The 12,852-nt window shown below is 39.6% G+C and overlaps 1 protein-coding gene across 1 annotated transcript; it reads right to left on the bottom strand.

Annotated features, from left to right (window-relative positions):
• Nucleotides 1–669: 669 nt before the first annotated feature.
• Nucleotides 670–9,768, bottom strand: LOC308131310 (gastrin-releasing peptide receptor-like; the record flags this gene model as incomplete). The annotated part of the gene is made up of 4 exons (XM_080498007.1): nucleotides 670–933; nucleotides 1,647–1,760; nucleotides 2,923–3,274; nucleotides 9,461–9,768. The coding sequence occupies 4 exons, from the start codon at nucleotides 9,766–9,768 to the stop codon at nucleotides 670–672; spliced, it is 1,038 nt and encodes a 345-aa protein (XP_080354133.1).
• Between the last annotated feature and the right edge of the window lie 3,084 nt (nucleotides 9,769–12,852).

Genomic DNA, 12,852 nt, shown 5'->3' with positions numbered 1-12,852 from the left:
GTGTGTGTGTGTGTGTGGGGGGGGGGTTACCATCAAAATGTTTTGTAAGTGTTACGGAAATAAATTCAACAATAAAATACATTTCAGTAAACAAGTATGAAACTTACAGACATTTAAAATTATTTATAAGGACCATATATTTCAAATTACAAGCAACAAAACCAGTGGAACAGTTGTGGTCTTTAGGATTACATTTGTTGGGCTTCTCTCTGTTAAAAGTGCCTAGAAATATTGTATTTGGTGCTACATAAATGAAAGTTGAATTGAATTGAATAGTGCTGGGCACCAGAAATGCGTTCGGGGTCAGAGGTGGGGCAGGTTGGGGATGCAATGTGGTTTATTGAGGGAAAAATCAGCCTCTCACACTTTAAAACTAACCCCTGAGGCATTTAAACAACAAATATCCTGCGTGCCAATCGTACAATATGAGACCTTGTGCAAGAATTTTGTGGTCAAATTGATTAGCAAATACACCAATTCAAAATGCCTTGACAAAAAGTCATTTTTCACTTGAGAGACTTTACACAGTTTCAAAACAGCAAAATCAATTCTGCCATCACGGTAAGTGCAATGAAAGGCTCAGGTTTCTCCAGACACTGAGCTGTTTTCTTGTGCAAAAACCGTAATTCGCCGGGAAAATAACATGTACAGAGTGCTGCTCTCCTCTTGCTAGATCTGTCTGCCATTGATCATGGTAAGACTTGCCACTGACTGATGAGTGCTGCGCACAGACGTCACCCGCGTGTTGTAATGAATCGGACTTGACAGGGAGCGCTCGGCGATCATATACCTGCAGCAACACAGCTGCTGGTTGAACTGCTTCTTGAAGCTGTTGCTGAGGAGGTAAAGGGCAAAGGGGTTGAGGCAGGAGTTGGTGAAGGCCAGGATACGAGCCGCGATGCTGCACACCAAGTGAGGAAGTGAGGTGTCCACCTGCAGGATGAGACAGGGGAAGGGAAACTGTTTCAATAGAGAAACAAAAATACATTCATGCCTGGTGATGCGGGGAAAAATAATTACTGTGGTATTTCCCATCCAGACACTTTGCTTCATAAGCTTTTAATTCAGTCATTAGGGGCTTCATTGTGTCCCAGTGCCCCATGTTCTAAAGAGAAATCAACCAATTAAGTATTAATTGTCATGCTAAAAACTGCTTCTTCTCTGAAACTATGAATTCCACGATGTCCTCTGCAAGTTATACCACTGTGAAGCGACTTCATTTAAAGCATGTGTGAGGTTTGGGATTTTGTTTTTCAGGTTGTTTATTTATCATCATTAATATTATCGTTATTAATATGATCAGATATTAGAACACTTGACAATAAAACTAGATTAACAGAGTTAACGTAATACAGAAGTCAGATTGAGTGTGAGTTAGTATAATCTCGAATAGAATAGAATAGAATAGAATAGAATAGAATAGAATACTTTATTGTCATTGTACAACACAATTAAAAGACAAAAAAAACAATGACTTCCCAAATATCAAGACTGAAACCATTCAAAGATCACTGGTTGTGTGTTTTTGAAGATATTTTCTTATCAAATTGAACACATCCATTCCTGTATCACATCCCCCCCCTGGTAAGCCACACAAAAACAACAGAGATATAAATAAATGAAGACTTAGAAAGATGAGCAAGTACCTGGGAGTAGTGATAGGAGCGGTATAAGTAGATGACGTGATTGGGCAGCCAACACATTGCAAAGAGAGCAACAAACACCAGTACAGTCTTGGCCAGTCGCTTTCTGGACTCGACCTGTTGGTGACAGAAAAGGAAGTTACAAACAACAGAGCAATTTTGTGAATATATATGAGGCTGACGTCAAGCCTTTCATTCTAGGAATAAGAGGTTTATGATGGAGGGGAATTGTAGCCCACATGCTCTTTGTGTTTATCAGTGTGACTGTCAAGGCTTTCAATTAGCGGTAAGTGACTTCTGGTCTTGGCATTTTTGGTTTCATGGTTTGTCCTTTTTTCTTTTATATTCTTGCATGTTTCGAACGTGCTTGTGTGTCGTGTTGTTCTGGGTTTGGTTTCTACTTCCCATCGGGTTTCCAGTTTCCTGCCGGTGGTCATGTAACCCCTCCATCCCCTAGTAGTTAACAGTTTTTTTTTTCCACCTCTGCAAAAGTCATATCTGTTCTGGAGTTTTCCAATGAAGATGGACAATAAGTAAATCTTTCACTTTATAGATGATTGGTTTTGACAACTGTATGTCCAGATCAGACAATAATTGAATTTGTCAATTTAAGAAAATGGACGGTTCAGATTCAATGTCCTGGATGTGTTTTGGGGGGGGGTTTGTTTGCTTTTTTTCCTGCTCCTCTTCTCTCTTTGTTTTCTAAGCATAGTCGTGAAAACATATTCCAGTTGGTTGGTGGCATAACGTCACCTATTTAAGACTGGTTGGAAATGTGTGACATATATTGTCTTTGCAATCATTCCATTAATTGTATTTCCCCTGTGAGAAGGGAAAGACCTCAGAGAAGATTCATGGATGTGGTGAAGGGAGACGTGGAGATGGCGTAAGGGTAGAGGAGGTAGGAGATAGGCTGAGATAGAAACAGATGATAAACTGTAGCGACGGGAACATAAGAAAAGAATAAGAAGAGTCTGTGTGATGTCTGGCAACAATTGTGTGATTGTTAAAAAAAAAAAAAAAAAAAAAAAAGCATGGTTAATGTGTAAAATCAAACATGCCACCTATGTTAACTTTTTTTCCTCCCATCTTCTTCTGGAAATTGTGTACATGAGGTATCCTTAAGTATAAGTATGGGAATGAGCTGGTCGGTTTTCACGGAGCATCTAATCACTTTCAGTTCCCGATATCCTGTCTGCAACTTAGCTTGGGTTAGGGTTAGGTTAGCGTTGGGGTTTGGGTTAGTTTTCTCAGTATTCCACACAAGTTCACCACTCGCCTGTCGTTGAGCGTGCACGTTTCCCTCCACAGGCAGGTCAGAGGCGCTCTGCAGGAGACTGCGGGCGATGAACGTGTAGTATATGGATATGACCAGCAGGGGAATGATGTAAAATATGAGGAAAAAAGCCATGGAGTGAATCTGAGGGTGCAGCTCTCCTGCATGGGGGTAAGGAGCACAGGTGACGAAGCTCTCATTGGTGGAGGTGATGTTGAAGGTGTGAAGGTCTGAGAAGATCGCCTCGGGAATCGCCAGGATCAGCGACACGAGCCAAATCAGTGCTGCACGCAGGAGGATGCTGGTGGTGGTCATCGACGTCTGGATGTCCAGGGGTTTCACGATGGCCCTGTACCTGATAGATAGATAGATAGATAGATAGATAGATAGATAGATAGATAGATAGATAGATAGATAGATAGATAGATAGATAGATAGATAGATAGATAGATAGATAGATAGATAGATAGATAGATAGATAGATAGATAGATAGATAGATCCTGTTACATTATGCTCATTGTCCTGTGCTTCACTTCCTGTTTTTTCAATCACTCACTCACTCACTCACTCCCTCACTCACTCACTCACTCACTCACTCACTCACTCACTCACTCACTCACTCACTCACTCACTCACTCACTCACTCAAACGAAGTCATTAAGCGCTGTTATGCCTGAGGAATTAATTTAGAAAATGAGAGATAGTGAGAACAATTTAGACAACAAAACAATGTCACCAACTCTTATCATCAATATTTATGAAACCCGATGATACCCTGAATATTAATTCGCAAAACAATAATGACTAAGACTCTAAACAAGTTGAACTGTAGAAACACAAACGTAACTGTTTTCATTGCAGTCAGTCAATTGCAGTCAATTGTTTTATGGTCTTGTGATGTTGCCATCAAGAATTCAAGAATGCACACATTTTATAGAAGTGAACCATATTCTATACTGTTATGTTATTCTTTCATGTTTTGTGGCAGATTGAGGGTGTTACCAGTTTCAGAATTTTACCCAAAAAAGCAGATTTTGTTGTTACAAATCATGCATTGTAGGCTAAAGGCAATGTCAGTAGTGTGCTAACATAAACAAAAACAATGCATCACAGGTCTCCGACATGAAAAAAATAATCTTCAAACATCTAACGCAGAGGAAAAACACATTAATTGAATACAGAAGCAAATGAAATATTGATATGATAAATCAAATATAGTCCATTCATTCTGTCCTTTTCAGCCTCAGAGGGGTTCTGCAGGAGGACTCAGTCAAAGTGGCTTCTGGAGCCTCTTTTCTTCTCATTCTGCTGTCCTGCATTATAAATAGCTCTGGATCAATTTCTTGTCCAATGGATGCAGGAAGCATACGTTTATAATTAGTAGAGTATATTATGTGACATACGCTGCACTTTAGAAAAAAAATTATTAATCAACAATCACCAGTCTTTCCATCATCCCACCATGACTGCAACAGCATGGACGGAGATCAAATTCTCAAAACAAATGTTATAATGCTCAAAAACTAAGTTTCAATTTAACAATAAACTAAAATCTCTGCATTAGACTGGTACCACTGTTCAAGCCAAGGGTAACAGAGTGTTTTTGTTTTGTCTCCTCAGGCTTAAATAAACGACAAACCCATTTAAGAGTGTGCAAACACATTTTTCCCTCATTACTGGGAAAATATAATTCCCCCATGTGTCATTTCAAACTTTACTGTCCTATATGTCCCATTTCCATATCCGGAGCATGAACTCAAAAAGACGAGAAATTATGTGTAAATCCATTTATTTGTGTTTCTGCTTCATCCAACTTAGAGTTGAGACGAGTTGTAGCTGATTCCAGCGGACAAGAGGGAGAGGCAATGTACAAAATGCCACTCTACCACAGGATAAACACTGAGAAATAGTCATTTACACACAATTTAGAGTCAACAACCATCTTTGGACTGGGGAACATGAAAACATGCAAACTCTACACTGAAAGGCCCAACAATGGCTCGATCCACCAACAATCATGCAAACTGCTAAAATTGTCATGATGCCAAATAAATGGATGCAAAATTGTTTTTTTTTTTTTGGAAGGGCGGTTTGGGTGTCTGAAGAAGATAAAAACAGATGGCTAATGAAAACAGAAGATGTAATGTTAATCGCCGCAGCAACAAAATGTCTAGATCACATTCTATTTTGAAAATGGCACACAAAATCAATGTCTGAGATGGCAGATGAGGCTTACTGAAGAAAATGAGGCTTATAAAAGATTGTCTGTGCCCACTGGCATAATCCTCTTCAAAAGACTCTCATCAGGACATTTGTTTGCACTGTTGCAATCAGGGAATCTGGATGATAAAACCCCAGTGATTGTGGAAAAAGGTCATCATGGACATTGTCAAAGTTCTGTCTGAGGATTTGCTCAATAACAGTGAGAAAGATAATGGTTGGATGTGTGAGGAGGTTGTAAAATGCCGCCTGTGAGACCTTTTCTGTGGTGCTGGAAACTAATGACGCCTCAGAACTCTGAGCGCTGAACCAATTTAATTGGAGCAGATGTCATAGAAATTATGAATGCTGCACTCTCAAGTGCAGAAATATAAGGGAACACGTCATTGCATCTCATTTCATGTCTGGGGAAAAAAAAGGCCCAGCAGATCATCCAAGGGAAGGGTGGAAGAGGAAGCGCCGATTGAAGGTCTGCCAGAGAGAGACTGTAAGACGTCGCGGTCAGTCTTCCATGATGATCGAAGTGGGAGCAGGAAAAATAGCTCAATCGATTGTGGAACAGGTGAAGGATGCAGATGCTGCTGGTCTGCGTCACACGGCTACTGAAAGGGTTATAACACAGTATTACCTCTTATAATCAGAGCCCTGTCCTCTTATTAACCTCTGTCCTCACATTCACCTCAGGTACTTTCGGTTTGAAGAACCGGCTCAAACCAGCTCTTGTTTACCCCAAAAACTTTACCTTTGCCATGACGTATGCATTGACTCATGTAGAGACCACTATCTGACTGTGACCAATCACAAGCATGAAATACCTTCTGAGACCAAATAAGGGGTCCGCCGAGGTCAAGAGGTCAGGCTCAGCTGTATAAATCTTATGCTCCGTCAAAGTACGAGGCTTCTATTCTGTACTCTTGTAGTGCATGTATGGTTGCCCTGAATGCATTCAGTACAATAAAGACTCCTGCAATTCATCCAGACAACGGTTTGACTCTTCTTCATAACCAAACGGACGCGCGGAATTGATGATAATTCCAACACTACCAAAACAGTTAAACTCACCTCCGCCAGGGAAGTAGGGTAAAAGGAGTGTTTTGTGAAGGGAGTGCAGCGAACTCTTGTTCTCAACCGTGTCTCCGGGAGACAACAAATTCTACCTGCAAGCCTCCAAGGAATCAGCTCAGCCACCCTTCACCAGTATTCACTCTAAGCTTCATGATAACGAAACAAAAAGTTTGAAAAGCACATTCGTGATTTTCAAGGACAATTCCAGTGATTAGGTTTTTGTCTCCGCCATACAGCTAAATTATCTGCAGCATAACTACACCACAGAAATGACGAGGCCACCGGTGACACGCGTTGGCAGGGGAACATGTATCAGGGTCAGTTTTCTTGCTCAGAAAACCGTACAAGTACGACAGCATACAGGCTTGGTGTGGCATTTCATCCAGCTTATGAACTCGTGGCTGAATTGCCAAGCAGAAGGCAGGGTGCAGTCGATGATGAACATTATTTTAACTCACCCATGATGATTACATGAGGTCAGTGGCGATAAGACTGTTCTGTTGAAGCACAAAGGAGAAACTGAAGTAAAAAAGAAAAAGAAAACAGCCACACACTGGGACTTGGAGAGGGAGGGAAGTAGCCACAGAGGTTGCAGGTCGGCCGTTTATTAATGCATCACAGGCGACAAGAAAATCTGCTTCTGCTTGTTCTTCTATTGTGTGAATAAAACGCTCAGCATTACCATTACAGTTAGAAGTTAAAGAAGGAGGAGCTTGCCTCTTCTTTCATCTATTTCTGTGTCTCAACAACAGGTGGAGGAAGAAGCAACAATCTAGTTTAAAAAAGGTTTCCACTTTTTTGAACCAATTTGATTTCTTAATTTTTTTTAACTAAAGAAGTGAAATAAATAAATCATATATCTTAATCATATTTGTGGACCCCTTGTGGCGATGGATGCTTTAGAACATGTGGGAGTTCCTTTTCATATTGTAATTTCTATCACTTCCGTGTGTTGGAGGTAGTTTGTATCATGGCATTTAGGAGCAGCTTCACTGTTTTTGATAAATGATCAAAGCAGGATAAGCAATATTCTTTTTATTCACAGTAACATCAGGCAATATTGATATTCAATGAAAAACAACTTGAGCATGAGTCTTGAATATGTCTTATTCCTGTCTGGAAGAAAACAATACATATTTCATTATGGGCTGTTGAATTTTGCATTCAAGACTCAAGGTGTTAATTGTTATGTACAGCATGTATAAACACATCAGTTGACAGCATGCAGTGAAACTCAAATCGCCTCTCACCTCCCGGCATGCAATGATGCATAAGAAATTTAGAAATTGTACAAATAAGGTGCAAAAAATAGAAATAATACCTATGAAAGAGGTAATGCAAATGTATGGTAAATAAATATGGACAATCAATGATGTTGACAGTTTATGTTGTGCTCACTGATGTATGTATTTTCTAATGACTGTTGTCGGCTCAGAATATATCAACAGACAAATACCACAAGAGGACTGTGTTAGTACGATTCTTATACAGTAAATGGATTTCACTTATTGAGCACTTTTTCCATGGTTGCTGTAACAGCCGCCAAAGTGCTTTATAATGTTTGCTAAATTCACACACCATGGAGGCGACTGCTGTGAAGCTGCTCCGTCCACAGTGGGAGCAGTTTAGGGTTCAGTGTGTTGCTAAAAGACATTTTGACATGCAAGAGTCAGACCTGCAACCTTCCAGTTGAGAGTCAATGTGCTCTACCAATTGAGCTACAGCGGCCAATACATCGCCTAAATACAAAACACACCACTCATACGAGGAATTCACATCTCTGTAACCAGAATATGCGCTGTGTGTGTGGCTTCACTTTGTTCAGCGTGGATAAGACAGAAAAAAACATATATTTAGATCAAAGAATTGCTCTGATGTTGTAAAAAGATAATATGATGTGTCTCCTAATGCTTAATATTTTAATATTGCATATTATCGTAATGAAATTTTGCTTACTGCCATGTTTTCATTCAAGGTTTGTAAAGTAAGCACGTCATCGAATCCTGTTTCACGTGTTTTAATCTCAAACTGAAATGGTATATTTTCAAAGCAGAAATTACTAACGCATCTAAATAATGGGAATGCTTGAGGCGTTGTGGCTGGCACTATTCCTCAAAGTGTCCCTGATTACAGATTAAAACCTATAAAAAATGTACCACATGGCTGGAAAGAGAACCAGCTCAATTATTGATTTTATTTTTCTAATCATGGAAAAGACAGCCAGAGGCACATATTCAAATGTAAAAAAAAATTAAAATTTACATTTAAAATTGTATGAAAGGATGAGATCTTATAGGGGCAGCCTGTGGGTGTAGTGGTAAAAGGCTCACTTCATATCAGGTAGGAAGAAGGTACTCAATTTTGCATCCAGGGTGTGTTTGGGGGGGCTTTTTGAGAGCGGTCTGGTTTGTGTGCTCTCCTGCATGCTTTGTTTTTTCTCTATACACTCGTCTACTCTCTGGGTTCAAAACTCAAAGGTGATTAATTGGTGCGTGTGTCAGTGAAGCAGTTTAGAAGGTGAATGGATTGACGGCTGGATGCACACGTTGACGCAATGTTCAGTCCGTTCCTCCCACCAATCCAGCCAATAGCATCAACCCTGAAACCTGCGCTTGTATCCATTTATGCTTGTTCCTTTAATGCGGACTCAATTCACTGAAACAAATGCACTTACTGCAAAACAAATGCACTTACTGCAAATATTACTCGTCCTATTCCAATTAAAGAAAAGAAATTGCTCGTTTTTTAATGTTTCCCATTAAACGTATTTATTATGATAATGAACTCAATGCAACATTAGTTAAAAACGCATAAACATACAGGTTATCCAAATATTATAAACAAATGAGGCTTTAAAATGTTTTATTTAGCCTAATGTATTGTATATCCTGACGACTGCAAACATTACTTTAACCAAGTTAAGCAAACCAAAGTTTTATTGTATTATGACAGGTATTTTTTGATTATTTTTATGGCTCAGGAGTTCGTTTATTGTTTCCCCACCAGCTGACAGCCCTGCACAGAATTAGCTCTGCCGCGCGTAAAATTCCACTGATCGATACGCAAGTTCATATATTTCGTGCATAAGACCGAACTTGCTGAAAACCTGCCCGTAAAATGCATGAAGAGATTGATGCAGGAGCCAATAAACAAAGCATCCCTGACTTTATTGCATTAAAATGTTGTTTGTTTTGTTTGATTTTTGTCTGTTTGTTTGTTTGTTTTTATTTAGAGAAAAGTTAAGTAGTGTCCTACCTGTCAGCAGAGAGGGCTGTGAGCGTGAATACAGACACACCAACAGATGTGAGCTGGATGAACGGGATGATTTTACAGCCGAGCCTCCCGAACAGCCACTCCTCCGTCAGGTAGCGGCTCGCATCCACCGGAGCGCAGGTCACCAGCAGTAGCACATCTCCGAGCGCAAGGCTGGACATGAACAGATTGGGCACATTGCGGATGGATTTGGCAGAACAAAACGTCCTGATGAGCGTGATGTTGCCGATCAGCCCCAAAACTATGATGATACAGTAAACAGAAGCGATGGCCAGCCCGGTGTACCACATGGTCCGCGCGCGCGCTCAGAAGAAGTGAAGGCGCCGCTGCGCGACGCGCCTGGTTACGTAGACGCTGCCTCTCTCCCACCGTCAACTCGGGGGGGTATTTTTGAAAGCTCCTCGGAGAAGCATCCCACGAAATGTGTGGATAAAGGGCTGAGTGGGGAGTCCCAGGGGTGGACGCTGCTCTGAATTATGAGCACCAATAAAAAACGATCAATTGTCCCATGTGTGTCTATTATATTGGCTTAAGGAAAACATGAGGGACGCAGAGCATTCTGCTGGCAAAGTATGGACAATTGGTTTTTAGTGAAACACCTGAAAAGAAAACATGCTAAAATACAAATTAATGGCTTTTTTTTCTGACTCAAATTTGATTAATGCTGCGAGTGTTTAGATGCATGTTCTCTCAATGTATGTGACTGTTTGATGGAAATGGGTCCAACATGGGTAGATTGGTAAATCATAAACGCTGTCTATATAATTACAGAACTTAAACAAAACAATTGTTTGTTTAACAAACAAAAAAAATCTGTATAATAAAAATGTCTCACTCCTCATTTAGGTCACAATGCTTTGTATCTAGTGTTACAGTGTTACATTTCTAGCGAAGTGTGTTACAGGTGTGAAACAAAATACACACCCAACACCTTTCTGCTTTATTTATTGATTTTTTTGATTAATAAAAAAAAAAAAAAAGCAATGTATGCCATCACCTTTGTAATCAGACTACATTTCCCCCCTCTATCACATCACAGTCTTTGTGAAGACTGTGAAGACCAGAGCAATGTATAAAAGCCTAACCATTGGCTTTTAGATCAGTGTCATCATCAAGCAGTTTAGTTTGTTGGAGTTTCTCCCGCATGGTCGAAGGAGTGGATTGTGGTAATACTGTAACATTTTTTAGTATTTAAAATAGAGCCTCAATGATGTTCAATGTGACTGGGGGAATAATATTGAGAGTAAGATCAATGAAAAAGTGTCTGACAATAAATAATTTGGATATGACCAGGGAGATGCACTGTGTTCTAATATGTATGCTTGTTCTATTTTATGATCCTTGACTTCTAAAAGAACAGATAAGGGGAAACTTTTGCCCCAAGTTAAACATTTTCCCATGTCAACTTGAGAAACAATGACAGGAAGTGATCCCTGCAACGTAGGGCAAGGTAAATATCTTTAAGCACTTCATTAGAGTGAGAAAGAAGTTTTCTCAGAAATATGTCCGATTTGTTGCTCATTATTTCCTCTGCAGGATATATTCAGTAGAAGGATGTGAGTGGATTTTAGGAGGTTCAACAGCTTCTGTGTCTTCATGAATTCTCTAGTCTTACCTTTGCTTCATATCATTTTTATCAGTCGTTCTGCTGTGCCAGAGCAACTGCATCAAAATTTAATTTTGATGGAATGACAAATAAAGTCTGTTTTTATCCTTTCCTGTTTTATTTTGAGAGTTAAGCCTACCTCTGTCGCTGCACATCTGTCCTCCCTGTATGCTTTTCATCTTCTCCTCAACTGATTTCCCTCCCCAGTGTATAGATACCCTGTTCCCTTATGTGTCTGTTTCCAGATCATCCAGTAACTTTCTTAATTTGTCCTCGTGTTTCTTCATGTTTTGGACTTTCTCATGTTTGGACTTCAGCTCATCTTTGGATTACTGTTTCTTTTGATCACCCTCTGTGTACTTTTGCCTGTTTATAAAAAAAAACGGACTTTGATAATAAACTCCTTGAGCCTTTCTTGCTGCATGAGTTTGCTTTTGGGTTCTGCTGTGAATTGTGACAATAACAGAGCAAACAACACAGAGAGAGACGGATATTCACACCCAATTCAGCAGCAAATGAAACAAGTTTTATCCCCAACAAAGCCCATTCAAACACAATTAGAGGACACGAACCCGAGTAGGAGAATTCTCGCTGAAAATGCTGACCTTCCCTTTATTAGATCAGAAACCAAATTATGTGAAATTTGAATTTTGAGCAACAGGTTTTCCTGGATGCAACATAAATGTAACACAAAGTCACTGAAGTTGATCCTTCGGAATCTATGAATTCATTAATTCTAATACCGCCATCCATCCATTGGTTTAAGCTGAGGCTGAGCCCAGCTCGGTAAAAAGGCAGACTCCATCCTAATAAGGTCAACAGCCCACCAATTCACCCAGCCAGACATGTCTTCGATGCCTTTATATTCTGTAAGAAGATCAGATAAAGACCCACTCATACACAGGAAGAACATGCAAACGTCGCACACACGCCCTATAATTACAAATATTATATCATGAACTATCGTTAATATTATCAGTAATCGCCAGGGTCCTGTCTGGGCCAAGATGGAATTGAACGGTGTCTCAACAATTTCTCCCATTTCGTTACTAAGCTCTTCAATTCCTGTGAGTTCACATCCTCAGATCCTTAACCCTGTGCTAAAACATTCCCTTAAAATTTGGTTTCAATTTAGGAAACATTTTCACATTACTTATCTTTCCTCATTCTCTCCTTTATCAAATAATCACCTCTTTTTACCGTCCCAAATTGACTCTGCATTTCAAACTTGGCATAAATCTGGTCTGATTTTTTTAAGAGACCTTTTCTTCAAAGGGAATTTAATGTCATTCGAAACGTTACAGAGGAAATATAATATTCCTAAATCAAATTTTTTCAGATATCTCCAAGTCAGAAGTTTCAATAACAAACACCTTAAACACCCACAATCATTTAATGAAAGTGTAATGGATGAAATACTAGCACTACATCCTTACACAAAAGGCAATATTTCAAAAATTTACATCAAAATTCAGAATATTAACCCACCATCTTGGGCCAAAACTAAACTATCCTGGGAACGGGACCTAGGTACTGAAATCACAGAGAAGTCTTGGCAACTTAGCTTAGGACGGATTCACAGCTCTTCTATTTGTATTAGACACAGCCTAATTCAATTTAAAGTGTTGCACCGCCTACATTACTCAAATGAAAAACTTTCCAAGTTCTACCCTAATGTTAGCCCTGCATGTTTAAGATGTAAACTAGGTCTGGCTACTTTGGGACACATGTTCTGGAATTGTGAATCTTTAAAAAGTTTCTGGTCAAG

The sequence above is a fragment of the Blennius ocellaris genome (assembly GCF_963422515.1).
Source record: "Blennius ocellaris genome assembly, chromosome: 1".
Classification (NCBI taxonomy): domain Eukaryota; kingdom Metazoa; phylum Chordata; class Actinopteri; order Blenniiformes; family Blenniidae; genus Blennius; species Blennius ocellaris.
This window is presented reverse-complemented; position numbering and strand designations above follow the sequence as displayed.